This window comes from Lathyrus oleraceus, chromosome 5 (assembly GCF_024323335.1).
Source record: "Lathyrus oleraceus cultivar Zhongwan6 chromosome 5, CAAS_Psat_ZW6_1.0, whole genome shotgun sequence".
Taxonomy (NCBI): domain Eukaryota; kingdom Viridiplantae; phylum Streptophyta; class Magnoliopsida; order Fabales; family Fabaceae; genus Lathyrus; species Lathyrus oleraceus.
In genome coordinates, this window is record NC_066583.1 from 371512221 (window position 1) to 371529141 (window position 16921).

A 16921-nucleotide genomic window follows, 5' to 3' on the forward strand; every position below is an offset into this window, starting at 1 on the left:
CCTGCTACCAACTTGTCCTCATCTTTTTCCAAATCCTCGTATAGTTGAGATTCTTCAATCACATCAGAATTAATGCAGAACTCCTTGCGGGAGGAAAATTCGACCGCAAGGATGCTTGGACTGTCATCACCTAATACATTGCACCGATAATCGTGGACCAATTTGAGTGTCTTCATAATCTTATCCCTCCTTTCAGCGTCTTTGGTGCAATAGAGTATCTGTTTGGATATTTCACCAAACTTAGAACTGACATAACTGACAAGCAGAGAAAGCATAGCTACTGTGAACCCTTTGCATTTATCTTTGTAAGTTGAAACAACGGCGTGATCACCAATGTCAAGTGCCAACTTAATTTCCTTCATGAAATTAAGCTGCTAGGGATACACATTGGAGTATGGAAAATGGATTTTCAAACCATCTAATGAAAAATTCATTTGTCCTTCCTGTAAATAAATAGAAATATGAAAGGACACATACTATTAATCCAATAAAAAATTCAACAATTCATTTGGTCCTTCCTGTAAATAGCAATATGAAGGACACCAACTATTAATCCAATCAATAATTTACCAATTCATAACTCAATCAGCAATTCAACCGTTCATAATTCAATCAACAAATCAACAATTCATAGCTAGTAGAATATTAATTCCGCAATCATGCAATTAGAATAAACAATATTAATTCATAACAGATCAACAATTAAATTATTAATTCCACAATCATGCATGAGAAAAATAAATTTCAATGTAAAAGAGTAGAATCTCTTGGAATAAATTTAAATGTGTATGGGGAGTTCAAAAGTTTATTCTCTTGGGTAATCAAACTATCCTAGGGACCTGATAGTATTCATTACTGCATTTTAATTACTTGTCCTTTCTTGTTTGGCCTTATCTCTATATAAGGACCAGACCTCTTTGTAAAACATTAAGACATTTGAATATAAGTGAAGATTGTAGAGAAAAGTCTGTTCCTCCTCCCTCCGTCCAAAACCATATATCTTGTGTCTTCAAATTGGTATCAGAGCTCATGGCGAGCCTGACCAGTCAAATGCCGTTGCCACGGCTGACGAAGTCCAATTATGAAAATTGGAGCATCCAGATGAAAGCGTTGCTGGGCTCATTGGATGCGTGGGAAGTCACCAATGATGGCTTTGAAGATCCAGGTAACACAACAGGTCTCAATGCCGCCCAGACGAAGGCGTTGAAAGAGACGCGGTCGAAAGACAAAGCAGCATTATACATGCTGTTCAGAGCAGTGGACGAATCAGCATTCGAAAAGATTGCTGGTTCAACCACGTCGAAGGGGGCCTGGGACACTTTAGAGAAAGCGTACAGAGGAGCAGACAGAGTGAAGCAAGTTAGATTGCAAACTCTTCGAGGGGAGATGGAGAGGATGAAGATGAAGGAGACAGAGTCCGTAGCAGACTATATTACGCGCGTGCAGACAGTGGCGAATCAGATGAGTCGAAATGGAGAGGCAATGACAGAGGGCCGAATTGTCGAAAAGATTCTAAGATCTTTAACGGACAAGTTCGAAAACATTGTGTGCGCTATAGAGGAAGCAAAGGACCTTTCGACAATCACTGTCGAAGAGGTTGCTGGGTCGCTCGAAGCACATGAGCAGCGAAAAATGGAAAAGAAAGAAGAGGCAATCGAAGAGGCAGATTCGAGCAGAGATGAAAAGGCACTCTTCTCTCAAAACTGGAGAGGGAGAGGACGTGGTCATGGAGGACGTGATGGCGGTCGAAGCTACCAAAACTATAGTTTCGACAGAGGACAATCTAGCCAACAAAACTGGCATGGTAGAGGTCGAAATCAAAGAGGTGGAAGAACAAATTACAACAGTATCGAATGCTATAAGTGCAACAAACAGAGGCATTACGCGAAGGATTGCAATTCCTACAGTTGCCACAACTGTGGAAAGATGGGACATCTTGCAAGAGACTGTCGATCGAGGAGGAGAGTTGAAGAAACGTCTAACTTTGCCCTAGAATCAGAATCGAACTCGGGACCTCTCGCACCCAAATCGAATGAAGGATTCTTGTTAATGGCGCGGAAGGAAGAAGATGCAGAGAGTGACACAATGTGGTACCTCGACTCAGGTGCAAGCAATCACATGTGTGGACACAAACACCTGTTCAAAGAATTAAAGACTGTCGAAGATGGACACGTCTCATTTGGAGATGCCTCGAAGGTGAAGGTCGAAGGAAAAGGAATTATATGTTTCTTACAGAAAAAAGGTGTAGTAGGATCAATCGAAGGAGTCTACTATGTACCAAATCTCAAAGCAAATATCTTGAGTTTGGGACAACTAACAGAGAAGGGGTATTCGATACTCATGGAGGATCGAAACCTGCAGCTGAAGGACAAGACAGGACGTCTAGTTGCCTTAGTCGAAATGGGGAAGAATCGAATGTATAAGCTGAACCTGAAGAGCATTCGAGAGAAATGCTTGCATGTTAATGTCGAAGACCAAGCATCCCTATGGCACTTGCGTTTTGGACACTTACATCAGGCTGGACTAAGAAGACTGTCGAAGAAGAATATGGTGCATGGACTACCAGACGTGGAGTTCGATGAAAAATTCTGTGAAGACTGTGTTTTTGGCAAGCAAACCAAAACATCCTTTCAAAAGAAGGCAGAATATCAGGCAAAGCAAATTCTGGAACTAATCCACACTGACATATGTGGACCAATCACTCCAGAATCATTCAGTGGCAAGAAATACTTCATTTCTTTCATCGATGACTATTCGAGAAAGACTTGGGTGTATTTTCTGAAGGAGAAGTCTGAAGCATTCGAGACATTTAGAAAGTTTAAAGTGATGGTTGAAAATGCAACTGACAGACGCATCAAAGCGCTTCGATCAGACAGAGGAGGAGAATATACTTCGACAGCATTCATGAAGTACTGTGAGGAACAAGGCATAAGAAGATTTCTGACCACAGCATACTCACCTCAACAAAATGGAGTAGCTGAGAGGAAGAATCGAACAGTGCTTGATATGGTTCGATCAATGCTGAAGAGCAAGAACATGTCGAAGGAATTTTGGGCAGAAGCTGTACAATGTGCAGTTTATGTCCAGAATAGATGTCCTCACTCGAAGCTTGGAGACATAACACCTCAAGAAGCCTGGAGTGGACAGAAGCCAACTGTGTCTCACTTTAGAATTTTTGGAAGCGTGGCTTATGCACATGTGCCTGATCAAAGGAGAACGAAGCTGGAGGATAAGAGTCAGAAGTATATACTTATTGGGTATGATGAGAAATCGAAAGGCTATAGGCTTTTCGACCCAATAAACAAAAAGGTGATTGTAAGCAGGGACGTTCGAGTAAATGAAGCAAGCAGATGGGACTGGAGCAGTTCGATTGAAGCTCTCGTCGAAGAAGAAGAAGCAGGACCAGTTGTTGTGCCAACAAACACTTCGATAGAACCTGAAGATTCCGATGATGAAAATGAGCCTTCACAACCCAGATTAAGAAGTCTGCAAGATTTGTATGAAAACACAGAAGAGGTACACCTTGCATGCTTGCTGGCAGATACTGAAGATGTGAGTTTCGAAGAAGCTATGAGAAATCGAAACTGGAAGAATGCAATGGATGAAGAAATCAAAGCCATCGAAAAGAACAATACTTGGGAACTAGCAGAGTTACCAAAAGGAAGTCAGACTATTGGCGTGAAGTGGGTATTTAAGAAGAAGATGAATGCTGAAGGCGAGATCGAAAGATACAAAGCAAGGCTGGTAGCGAAAGGCTATAAGCAGAAAGCAGGAATTGATTATGATGAAGTGTTTGCGCCTGTTGCCAGAATGGAAACTATTCGATTACTCATTTCACATGCAGCTCAATACAAATGGCCAATACATCAGATGGATGTCAAGTCAGCGTTCCTGAATGGTGTGCTCGAAGAAGAAGTGTACGTCGAACAGCCACCAGGATATATGAAGATCGAAAGCGAAGGCAAAGTGCTAAGATTGAAGAAAGCACTCTATGGGCTGAAGCAAGCGCCAAGAGCGTGGAATACTCGAATAGACACGTACTTCAAAGAAAATGGCTTTCAGCAATGTCCTTATGAACATGCTGTATATGTAAAGAAGGCTGGAGAAAGATTGTTGCTTGTTGCCCTCTACGTCGATGACCTGATTTTTCTGGGCAACAACAAACAGTTAATTGAAGAATTCAAAAGAGAAATGACACAGGAATTCGAAATGACAGACTTAGGTCTGATGAAATATTTTCTTGGACTGGAGGTTCGACAAGAAGAAGATGGCATTTTTGTCTCTCAGGAAAAGTATGCCAAAGATATTCTGAAGAGGTTCAACATGGATAGTTGCAATCCAATCTCGACACCAATGGAACCTGGAGCAAAGCTTTCGAAATTTGATGGGGGAGAACGCGTCGAAGCGAACAAATTTCGAAGCTTGGTTGGAAGCCTCCGATACCTTACTTGCACAAGGCCTGACCTCTCACTAAGTGTGGGAATTGTGAGTCGATTCATGGAGGAACCAGTCTATGCTCACTGGAAAGCTTTAAAGAGAATTCTTCGATACGTCCAAGGAACTGTGTCACTTGGAATGTTTTATTCGAAGGCAGAAGAGTACAAGCTGACTGGATACTCAGATAGTGATTGGTGCGGAGATGTTGATGATCGAAAGAGCACCTCAGGCTATGTTTTCTTCATGGGAAACACTGCTTTCACATGGCTTTCGAGGAAGCAGCCAATTGTGACTCTCTCGACGTGTGAAGCTGAATACGTTGCAGCATCTTGGTGCGTGTGTCATGCAATTTGGCTGAGGAGATTGCTAAACAAAATAGAATCGAAGCAGGAAGACGCAACATTGATAAGAGTTGATAACAAATCTGCTATCGAACTGGCGAAGAATCCAGTAAATCACGAAAGGAGCAAGCACATTGACGTCCGCTTCCACTTCATTCGAGAACACGTGAAGGAAGGAAGTGTCGAACTAAAACATGTTGCAAGCAAGGACCAAGCAGCAGACATTTTGACCAAACCACTATCGAAGGAGCTGTTCGATAGAGGCAAGAAGATGTTGGGCATGATTGATCGGAAGAGCATTTAAATTTATGGGGGAGTTTTGTTGGAATAAATTTAAATGTGTATGGGGAGTTCAAAAGTTTATTCTCTTGGGTAATCAAACTATCCTAGGGACCTGATAGTATTCATTACTGCATTTTAATTACTTGTCCTTTCTTGTCTGGCCTTATCTCTATATAAGGACCAGACCTCTTTGTAAAACATTAAGACATTTGAATATAAGTGAAGATTGTAGAGAAAAGTTTGTTCCTCCTCCCTCCGTCCAAAACCATATATCTTGTGTCTTCAGAATCAACGTATTCTTAACAGCATTAGGAAGAGAATCAACATACTCTAACAACATTAGGAATAGAATCAACATACTCATAACAGCATTAGGAAGAGAATCAACCTACTAAGAACAAGAAATTTTGAAAATGTAGTAAAATTTGAAAAGAAAAAAAAGGGGAAAACCTGAGCTGTTGGCGCGTTTTGCGTTTTGGAGAGTTGTTTTCGTTTCTTGTTTTTGAATCGACTGATCTAAACATTTAGTTAGTTGTTCCATTTTTTATAACAAAAAAATATATTTGAACTTGTTGTCTAAAGCCAAACAAACAAAACTGGTCTCTCAAATGTCTACTGCACGCGCGACTGTAATACCCTTTCTTTTTATGGTCTACTACAACAAAAATTTAAATCTCTTTTCTATATTATTTTTAACTAGTTATAGTATTAATATAATTAGATAATGATTAAATTGATCCAATCCAAGTATAGGTAAGAATATGAGAATATTCTTTTCAGTCATCTAAGGTACTGTGGTTATTTCATATTGGTTTAAGAGTATATCCGGAGATATATCATAGACTCAGATGTGTATAATAATTTTATTTAGACAAATTGTTTAAGAATATATCCGAGAGGTATCTCATATACACAAGTGGGGATATCAGTTTTATTTTTAGATAATTTGTTTTAAATTTGATTTGAGTGGCTAGTGTGTTTATAAATATCATCTGTCATTATAATTGAAACATTACTCAGAAATACACAACATTCAATAAAGTCTTTTCCCTCAATCACTCTATAATTTTCTCTCAATTTATCATCCTTTATCAAGTAACTTATGAGTAGGTTACCCAACAAATTAGTATCAAGAGCACTTGTTCGGTCTTCAATCTATGGCCATGGCAAATGGATGTAGTACCTCCAACCAATCCTCAGGGAATCTATCAGTTTTTAAGGGAGAAAACTATGATAGATGGTGTGCATAGATGAAAGTCATATTCATATTTCAAGATGTGCTTGAAATCTTGAATGACGGTTTCTCAGCATTAGAGACAAATGCTACTAAGACACAAAGGGTTGCTCATCGTGAAATGAGCAAGAAAGATGGAAAATGCATGTTCTTGATCCATCAGTGTGGGGAATCAAACATCTTTGAAAAAATTATCGAGCAAAAAATGGCCAAGGAGTGGTTGGATACTCCCAAGAAGTGTATGATGGAGATGTGAAGTTAAAGAAAGTGAAGTTGCAATATTTGAGGAAGCAATATGAAAACTTACAGATGAAAGATGATGAAACCATTGTTGAGATCTTTTCAAAGATGGTGACTTTGACAAATGAGATGAAGTTATATAGAGAAAATACCTCTGAATTGCAGAAGTTGGATAAGGTGTTTAGGGTTATTCTAGTCAAGTTTGACCATATTGTGGTGGCAATTGAAGAATCTAAAGACTTGTCAGAGATGAAGCTTGAAGAATTACAAGCATCTCTTGAGGAACATGAGATGAGACTGAAGCAAAGAGATTTGAAAAAAGTGTCTGAACAGGAATTGCAAGAAAGTTTCTTCAAGAAGATGAAAGAAAGCTCCTCAAACAACAACAAAGTGAAAGTAAAATGGAATAAGAAGTTAAATGGCAATGTTGATGTTGGTAAGGCTTCAAGAAGGCAAGATAAAACTAGCAAGAATTGTGCAAATCAACATCAGAAAGTCAAGAAGGTTGAAATGAAGGAGGTTCAATGTTATTGTTGTCAGAAATTTGGTCATTATGTTCGAGACTACTACTACAACGAGAATAATGATGAGGACAAGGGTGTGGCTCAATTTGCTCATGATGGTAGCAATGAATCTGAAGATGTTATCTTGATGGTTCCAACACATTTGGCTTCAAAGAAAGCAAATGTGTGGTACCTTGATACATGTTGCAGCAATCATATGACAGGAAACAAGAACTAGTTTGTCAAGTTGGATGAATCAGTTAGAAGATCAATTTGTTTTGCAGACAACAACATGGTAACATCATAAGGAATGGGTAACATCAGGATGAAAAAGAAGGATGAACATGAAGTTACAATCACTGATGTCCTGTATGTTTCCTCAATGGCGAGTAACTTGATTTGTTTGGGTAAATTACTTGACAAGAATTACACAATAAAGTTGAAAGGAAGGGACCTCAAGGTGTTTAATGAAATGTCTAGGCCAACTTTGAGGGTACCTTTGTCAACCAACAGGACATTCAAGGTCATGATCAATATGCTTGATCATTAATGTCTTGAATCAATCACAGCCGAAGATAAAAATTGAATTTTACATCAAAGATTTGGCCATTTCAATTTTAGGAGTCTTATCCTAACACATATGAAGAAGATGGTGTATGGACCTCCAAAGATCAAAGTGCCAAATCAGTTGTGTGAGGAACGGCTTGAACCAATTGAGCTTGGACAAACTCAAGGAGTGAGAAGATCAAGAAGAACTAAAGCTCCATCAGTCATGTTGAATGAATGTAAGAGATTTCATGATCAAGAAATTAGGGAAAATGGTGAGTTGATTGAAGAAGCAATAATGTCTGAGCCAGAACCAATTTATCATGATCAAGAAATTTGATGATGATTCATATTCTACTTAATTTCCCTCTTGCATCCGTTAAATTGATTAAAGGAAGAGATGTTAGTGCTATCAAGATGAAGATTGAAAGATATTTGAATGAAAATATGGATTTAGTAGAAACTCGTATCAATCAAATTGTACAATTTATATATTTAGTCTCTTTCGTATAATTAATTATTTTTTTATAAGTGTTCCTCCTATTAATTTTAATGTTGTTTGTTTGAATAATAATTTAAGCAGAATATGGAAAGGGAAGGACCTTTCTGGAATGAAAATATTATTATGGTGAGAATTACTTTTTTAATTTTGTTAATTAACTTTTATATTTTATATTATTATATAAGATTGATTCTGTATAATTTTTATATTTTATCTTATATTAATTTTTATACGTGATAGGAATTTGTGGAGAGTATGTCGCTTGGAGTTTCGTCAACGGATTTAAAGCTAACTCCATTTTTAACAACATTAGAGAATATTTCACCTTTTTTTTTCAGTTATGTAGAAAAGAGAATAATTAGATATCTTACATTTACCTGGGTAAATGCTTTGTTTTGGTTTACTGTTTCTTATTTTTCTATTAATTTGATCATTAATCCAAAGTCCTTTGTTTAGCATATTTTTTGACATTATTAATAGATATATTAGACTCTTATATGAAATTAGACTATAGTTATAATTACATTCTTTCTACTAAAACTTAATTTTTGAAAAAAAAATGTATTTGATATGGACAAAAAAGCCTATTTTAACATTTGGATATGGTTGAATTAAAAAAAAAATGCACCTAGCAGCAACTATATTTTTTAATGTTATATAGTCTCTACCACATCATCAATAAGTATGAGTTCGTTTGTTTCATTTTTGAAAAAATGTTTTTCATATTTTTATATTGTTAAAAAAAATTATAAATATTTTGTAAATTAAACTTGTAATAAAAAAATAGTTTTAATATATTATTTTAAGTATTTTATCTTTTAGTTATATTTTTTTAATATCAAAATTTTAAAAAAAAATTGCTTAAATTTGAAGTTATTTCAAATAATTTTTCATAAAAATTATTTTTGAGATATATATTTTTTGAAAAAAATAGTGATTTTGACTATCTTTTAGTCCTCAATAATGTATATTTAAGCTATATAATATTAAAAATAATTTTTTAATTTATAAAAAAATGAATTTCAAAAAACTTTTAAACTTTTAAAAAAACATTTTCATAATTTTTTTTTTAATATACAAATAAAAATTCTATTTCTTAAAGGTAAAACAAACAAGCCCTACATCACATCGTCAAAATGACATTTAAATCGGGTGTAAACTATATTCATGAAAAATATTATAATAGGGGATTAATATCTAATTTCTAAAATAAGGTTATGTACTTGCTAAAAAATGCATATGTGTGGCATCCAGTTGCTAGTAATTATGGTTAGATGTTTTATTATTTACGGTGGTTTAGGGCAACCTCACAGTGGTGAGAGGTCATGTTTTGGGATATTTTCTGAGGTTAGAGCAAGCTCATGTGGAGTGAGAAGCTCAATGCTTTAGGGCATTTCGTGGTGAATTTAAAATATCACTCTCAACCTTAAAGATGAGGTATTTGTTGAGGCATATGGATCAGGTTTCTTAGGAATTGAAATTGTCCACTTAGTAATATTAGTGGACAATTGAATCCTTATTTTATAGGAAGACATGGATTATTACCTTGAACATTTTTGCATTATCTCTAACCAGGACATATAATTTTCCAAGTTTCCCCATAATGGCCGAGTGAGGAGTGCCTCAAGCGATGTCATCCCTCTCGTGGACGATAGGATTTTTTCGCCCCAAGTTGGGGACACGATCTCCTCGCCCCTAGTGGAACCTACGCAAATATCACTACATAGTCCCTCAAGCACAAGGATTTGGTAAAGGGTGGAGTGTTAAATTAACTACGCATCGGGGAAGTCTATTTTATGAGAATCTAAGTCAAACCCCTCAACCGAGACATTTAGAGAAGCCTATATGATGATACTCTAAATCCCTCAACCGAAGTTTTAGGAGTTGAGTCTCTCGGGAAAGACTTTGGTCGAATCCTTCAGAAGAGACTTTAAGTCGAGTATTTCTGTCCAGACTTTTGTCGAGTCCCTCCGACGAGACTTTACGTGGGGCATGTCTGATGAGACTTTAATTCCCTCTAGTAATGCATTTAAAGGATCCTATATGATGAGACTCGAAGTCCCTCAGGAGACATGTTTAGAGGACTTTGTCTAATGATACTCTAAGTCCCTCCAGTGAGGCGTTTAAAGGAGCCTGTCTGGTGAGACTATAAGTTCCTCACGCGAAGTGTTTAGAGGAACGTGTATGACGAGTGTTAGGGTAAGAATATGTAGTAGAGAAACGGTCTAGAGGGGGGGTGAATAGACCCTTTTGAAAAATTTGACCAATTTTCAAAATGAAAAAATAGAGTTTTTGATATGGAAACAATGTTTTAAAAACCGGACCGAACCTGTCGATTTTTTTTCAACCGGTTGGACCGGGAACCGGAGATAAACCTGGTTGGGTCAATCTTTTAAAATTGTTAGTGGATCAAAACCGGATTGAACTGTCCAAAATCATTTGAAACAAAGAACCGGTGCCAGTTTTATAAAATAGCCCAGTTAAAAAAATGCATAAAATTAACCATTCTTTTTTAATTTTAATATGTCAATATCAAAATTTAACATACATTCCTCAATCACACAAAAAAAATCCATGTTTTTTAGAACATACAAACTTTTAAATTTTGTCACTTCATTATAGTTTTTTTTTCAACCACACTCTATCATCATCGCGTCGTCTCTTTTAAATATAGTCACGATATCCAACTCAATATTGATTGTCGTTCAAGTCAATATTGTTTGTTGTCAATTAATACTTGTTTGTCGTAGTTCAACTCAAATTTATTTTTGTTGTTGAATGAAGTATATTATATTATTTATTTTTGGTATGCTATCTTATTTAATTTATGTATTCTTAATTATTTGAATTTTATTTTAGTTATTATATTCTATTATTTTAATTTTGGTTTGAATTAGTTTAACTTTTTTTTTATTGTAAGTCTTTAATTTGGTCAAATTATTCTTAAATGAAGGTTGAAATATAGTGTAGAACTATGTTATGTTATTATATGTATTATCGATATTGTTGTATTAACTTTGTAATAGATTTTTGAAATATTTATTTTATTAAGTTATGAATGTGATATATTTATGAAATTTAGTTTCATATTATTATTAGTTTGTTTAATAAACGGTTCGACCATAGGTTTAACCGGCTGAACTAATTAAACCATAAACCATAAGTTTTTATTCAATCTCCGGTCCGATTTTTAAAATATTGTGTGGAAGTCTTATAGCAAAAAATAGAGACTTTATGCTTGAATTGGAAATTAATCATGAATACAATTACACAATTAATAACTATATTAGATTGATTAGAGATAATATCCAAAGAGTTACAAGCTGTCATACCCCAATTTTGTCCGGGCATTTTAAATTTTCATAAATTCGATTTAATTTTCAGTTTACATCATATGTACATCATAACATGTATTTTATCATTAATAATACCTGAAATATCAATAAGGATAGATTTATTGAAAATACAGACAAATCGGTTGAATCTTTCCTCAAGTACAGACAAAATCAGCAGATAAAAAGTTCCAAATTTAAAATTGCAGACGCCAGTATTATTAACCTACAGTTCATGTAGTTTAAACTGGTGTGCCCGTTATATTTTTCAGCGACTGTTTCGGTTGCATTTTGACCCGCCTGAGTCTATTAACCGGTGAAAATTTATTTCAAAATTAAAAGAAACGTTGTATTTTTTCAATAAGTATATTTCGCACTTATCATTTTAATGTATCCAGTTTAATTTTTCGAGCAAATTTTTGCCCGACTTTTATTCATTTTCAGTCGTTTTAATTTTATTCTTTCGCCAAAATATTCTGATTAAATAAATAGAATTTTTCATGTTCTTATTTTATTTTTATCATACTCATTTTAGAAGTTGGAATTTTTATTTGATTCAATTGATTTAAAACGATTAAATCATATAAAAAGGGCATTACAGGCATTTTGATTTATTTAATAATGTGTGCTTTTTGGTGTGCTTCTTTGATTGGATCCAGGCCATCAATTCAAATTGATCAATGCTCCTCATTAGCAATCCATGTCCATTTCTATCATCCAATCAAAAATAGCATTTAAATTAATTGAATATTAATAATGAAAGTAAAAAATATCTCTTTTTTTGGAGACTCTATCGGTAAGAAAAAAAATGATAAAAACTCATTACTCACCACCTACCACTACCGGCACCCTCTCTTCAGCTCTCTCTCTCTCTCTCTCTCTCTCTCTCTCTCTAAAAAAGAGAATTAAAAAAAAGAGAAGAAGAAAAAGGAGGAACTATTGTTCCTCTTCTTGAATCCATCTGCCGTCATAATCCCTCCACTGTTTAAATCCTTCGTCTTCGTCACACCACACTCGTCAATCTTCCGTCAACGCCGACACCGCGAAACCCTTAAAGTCGTCGGACGAACAACGAACGGGTAACCCAACCCCAACCTCACCGATCCTCAGTCGCGTCCGCCGTCCTCCAACAACAACACGGCGACGGTAACTCTTTGAAACGAATTTTGTTTTCCCTCTTGTACAGTTCTGTTTTGCTTTGTGTATATGAGAATATTTTCCCGTTTTCGTTTCCCGTATGCCGATATCCGGTATTGAGTTTGCTGTGTTATGCGTACTGGTTGCATTTCATTTCTTTTTTGCTCGTTTGTTTTGAATCAGTACGAGAGATTTCCGGATCTGGACATCTCTGTAAATAATATTATATATTTGTTTGGTTTATGAATGTTTTGGTTGTATTATAAACCAAGTCCTTAAGTAGCATTGGGTAGACTGGTTATTAATTTGCGATATTAGTATTTATCACAATCTTGCCGTTAACATCTCAAACACCGTTTTTCACTGTACTAGCTACGTCACCCATATCAATCATAAGCAAATATTTTTTAATTTCATTTGCAGTTGTGATTTGTTTTGTTTTGATTATGAATGTGGCTGAAATTTTGTAAATAAACTCATAAAAATTGTTGTTGATTTTGTTATAGACAGGGATTGAATCTTTAGTTATAAATAGTCTTTAAATACTTTTTTCTGTAAAATATGTTGTGTATGTACATAGAGAGGATACTTTCGTTTCATATTATGTGCATTTAACTTTGGTTTTACTATTTTATTTTCAATAATTTTTACATTGCCCAAATGTTTGTATGCTACTGATGATTCTATCAGTTTGGAAGAATGGTTTAAAACAAACCAAGGGGGGCGCTGCATTTTGGTTCCCAAATTCACCTTTTACTTTTATTTATTGTATTTGTTTTACTAGAATCAATTATATCTATTTTGGGCTAAGTTCATCAAACTTTAAGCCCACGGCAACTAATTCGATTATTTAAATATTCGATATTGTCGCCTAATTCTTTTTTCTAAATCAATTAATTAACTGAAATCTTGATTAGTTAAATAATTTCGTTAATTAATTTTAATTAATTTAATTATTTGATTACATTAATTTTTAAACGAATAACTTTGATAATTAATTTTAATTATCTTAATTAGATAACTTAATTGAATTATAGTTAATTGAATTTGTTATTTGAAAGTTGACGGATTTATTTCATGATCATTTCTCTACTATATTTTCATAATACAAACTCAACTCCAAACACAAATTACACAATTCTCGATTCAAAAGTCGAGTCCATTTTCAAACACCCTTGTAAGTCGATCGCTTTTAGCATCGCCATCAACCTCACATAGCTTACTCTTGGGCTTTCTTACAATGAGACCTATTCGATTTTAATCGAGTAGATGTTTGATACACTAAATAGAATTCATTTCATTCACAAAAACACAAATTTAAAAACCTTGATCCAATGTCGAGTATTTTATTCAAAATTAATTAAATAAAACAACTAATTACAATTAGATACCATTTCATAATAACGAAATGAAAAGGGGGATGGTTTTGAGTTTTCAACTCCTCTCATCGATTATTTGAATACGAGTTCTCTTACTCGGTTAGTCAAATAATTGTCATTTCTAACTCGCCTAAGCTTATTAAATCAAATGATTTTCATAATAGCTAAATGAAAAGGGAGTTGACTTTGAGTTTTCAACTTCACTCCTCAATTGTTTGAATACGAGCTCTCTTACTCGGTCAGTCGAACAATTGTCATTTTTCACCAACTCATACCGTAAGTCAAATCATTCTCAATCAAAACGATACAAAAAGGAAGATGGTCTTGAGTCTTCAATTCCTCCTCTCAAATGCTTGGATATGAGTTATCTTACTCAGCCATTCAAGTACTTGTCGTCTATTCTAAAATACGTCAACCATGTACAACCTTATTTTCATAAATATTCAAATGAAACAGAAAGCGATCTAAAGTCTTCTATTCCCTTTCCCGATTATTAGGATACGAGTTGTCTTACTCGACTATCCGAGTATTCGTCATTTGTTTAAAAAACTTTAACCATCATTCAAATCCTTTCCATAATTAAGGATGAAAAAGAAAGCGGTCTAGAGTCTTCTATTCCCTTTCCCGACTGCTAGGATACGAGTAGTCTTACTCGACTATCCAAGTAATTGTCATCCAATAAAATATCTTAATCACATTAAATCTATCTCTCCTCGCCCCCGTGCAATCGAAACCAATCCAACAAAACATCAAACATATCAACTCAACTTGTCACCCTCGTGTGATCAAAACTCTTTTCAGAAAGAACACTATTTAATCCTTTCTGATGCGCACAACAAACTAGTGCTTAAGCCTCCACCGAGAGTAGACAAGCCAATGTTTAGCCTTTAGGATGCGATCTAAACAATTGTTCATTAAAAAACACCAATCAATCGTAGTTCCCCGAACTACGAATGCTCTGATTTCCTTATTATACCATAAGGATACGTAGGCAGGAGATTGCTGTATCTTCGCGAGCACACTAATAAACCCCCCCTCCCCCCCCCCCCTTTCTTCTTTCTGAGGTTCTCATCCATTTCTATTTTAATAATTTTATAACTCAAAGATAACAAACAAACATAAATTAACACTCGAAACGCACATTAGAACTAAAAGGTTCCCATTGAGTACAACAGACGTAAGGGGTGCTAATACCTTCCCCTTACGTAATCCACTCTTGAACCCGAATATGGTTGTGACGACCATTATTCCATTTCCTAAAGGTTTTATCGATATTTTCCTATCCCTTCATTGGGATAAATAAAGTTCGGTGGCGACTGTTCGAACGTAATTTTTTCCGCGACCATCGCGAGGAATCGTATTTTTCGAGATGCGACACAAGCTACGATGAATTGATAATTCGTAAATTACAGGAGATGTGTTATTTACAAAGTTCAATTTCTATAGGATTCTAACACCACATCTTGGAGAATTTAATCAACACTTAAACAAAAATAGGTCTCGATTTTAACAAAACCTACAATTATGTAATAAATCGTACCAATAGGAATTAAAGATAAACTACATTAAGAAACGGTTACCTACATATACCATAGCCTACCAAAATTAAAATGCATATATATATATATATATATATATATATATATATATATATATATATATATATATATATAATATATATATATATATATATAATATATATATATATATATATATATATATATATATATATATATATAGAGAGAGAGAGAGAGAGAGAGAGAGAGAGAGAGAGAGAGAGATAAATAGATAGATAGATAGATAGATAGATAGATAGATAGAGAGAGAGAGAGAGAGAGAGAGAGAGAGAGTACAATATGATGTATATTGGTTCGACTCTATCTTCCTTGAAAGAGCCTACTCCACTCTCCAATGGTTTCCCATTGAAATTTGTTCTTCCATAATGTTTTGAGAAAAACTACACAAGTAAAGCAATCACAATATCAACAATAATGCTGAGAAAATAAATCAAATATCCGGATCTTAACTTGGATACATCCGTTATGTTGAAATCTCTATGAAATCTTTACTCACTTCTTGAATCTTTCAGCTTCCTAAATCTTATTCAAGTCTTCGTATGTGGCAATCACCATTGATTCCACTGATTTCTTAAGTGATGAACTATCTGAAGATTAAGAAGAACTCCTACCTTGTTTGTAGGCTTTCGCACAAATCTACCAAGGTCGTCCTAGAGATAAGAACTTCCTTCTTTTCATTAAACTTTTTCACCATCCTTGATACTTTAAAGCACAACTCTTGCGCAGTCACAACCCTAATCGTACACCTTTTTGACAATACAACCCTTGTACCGTCATGAACCCTAATGCACCAATTTCATACCGTCAAATACACCTCGATTGTTAATTCAATATGATTGATCAACACGTCATTGCTTCACCATACTTTCATCGGATTCCGAAGCAAATGACCATTGATCGCTCAAAGGGAAACAACCATTAAGTGTTTGAATGAATGAAAGAGTAACAATATATCATATATATCGTATTTTGCATCAGAATTACTTATATCATATATATAACTTGATCGATCTCAATTGTGTAACCTATGGATGATCAATGTATCGCTGCTTCACCATACTAACATCGGATTCCGAAGCATAATCAACATCAATCATCCAAATCGTACACACATGATGTCAAATTTAATTACTCGTTTATTCTTTGATTCATTCTGTATTTTAATCGTATTAATATAGAAAATATAGAAAATAATCAGTTATTAGATGCATGGTTTCGTAAGTGGCTCCGATACCACTTAAGGATAATTGCGATCCAAAACGCATCAGAAATTAAAATTTTCTCCTTTAGTGATCCTTATGAATGAGCATGATCAGTGATAGAATCGTTACCTCTTGTGGAGATAGAAAACTTTGATGTAGATCTAAGGAGTGATCACGAACATTGAATGATGACAACGCCTCTACTCAAT

At 34.8% G+C, this 16921-nt stretch overlaps 1 protein-coding gene across 1 annotated transcript; it reads left to right on the forward strand.

Annotated features, from left to right (window-relative positions):
- Positions 1-6603: 6603 nt before the first annotated feature.
- LOC127080786 (uncharacterized) lies at positions 6604-7275 on the forward strand. Its single transcript, XM_051021081.1, has one exon. The coding sequence runs from the start codon at positions 6604-6606 to the stop codon at positions 7273-7275; it is 672 nt and encodes a 223-aa protein (XP_050877038.1).
- The last annotated feature ends 9646 nt before the right edge of the window (positions 7276-16921 follow it).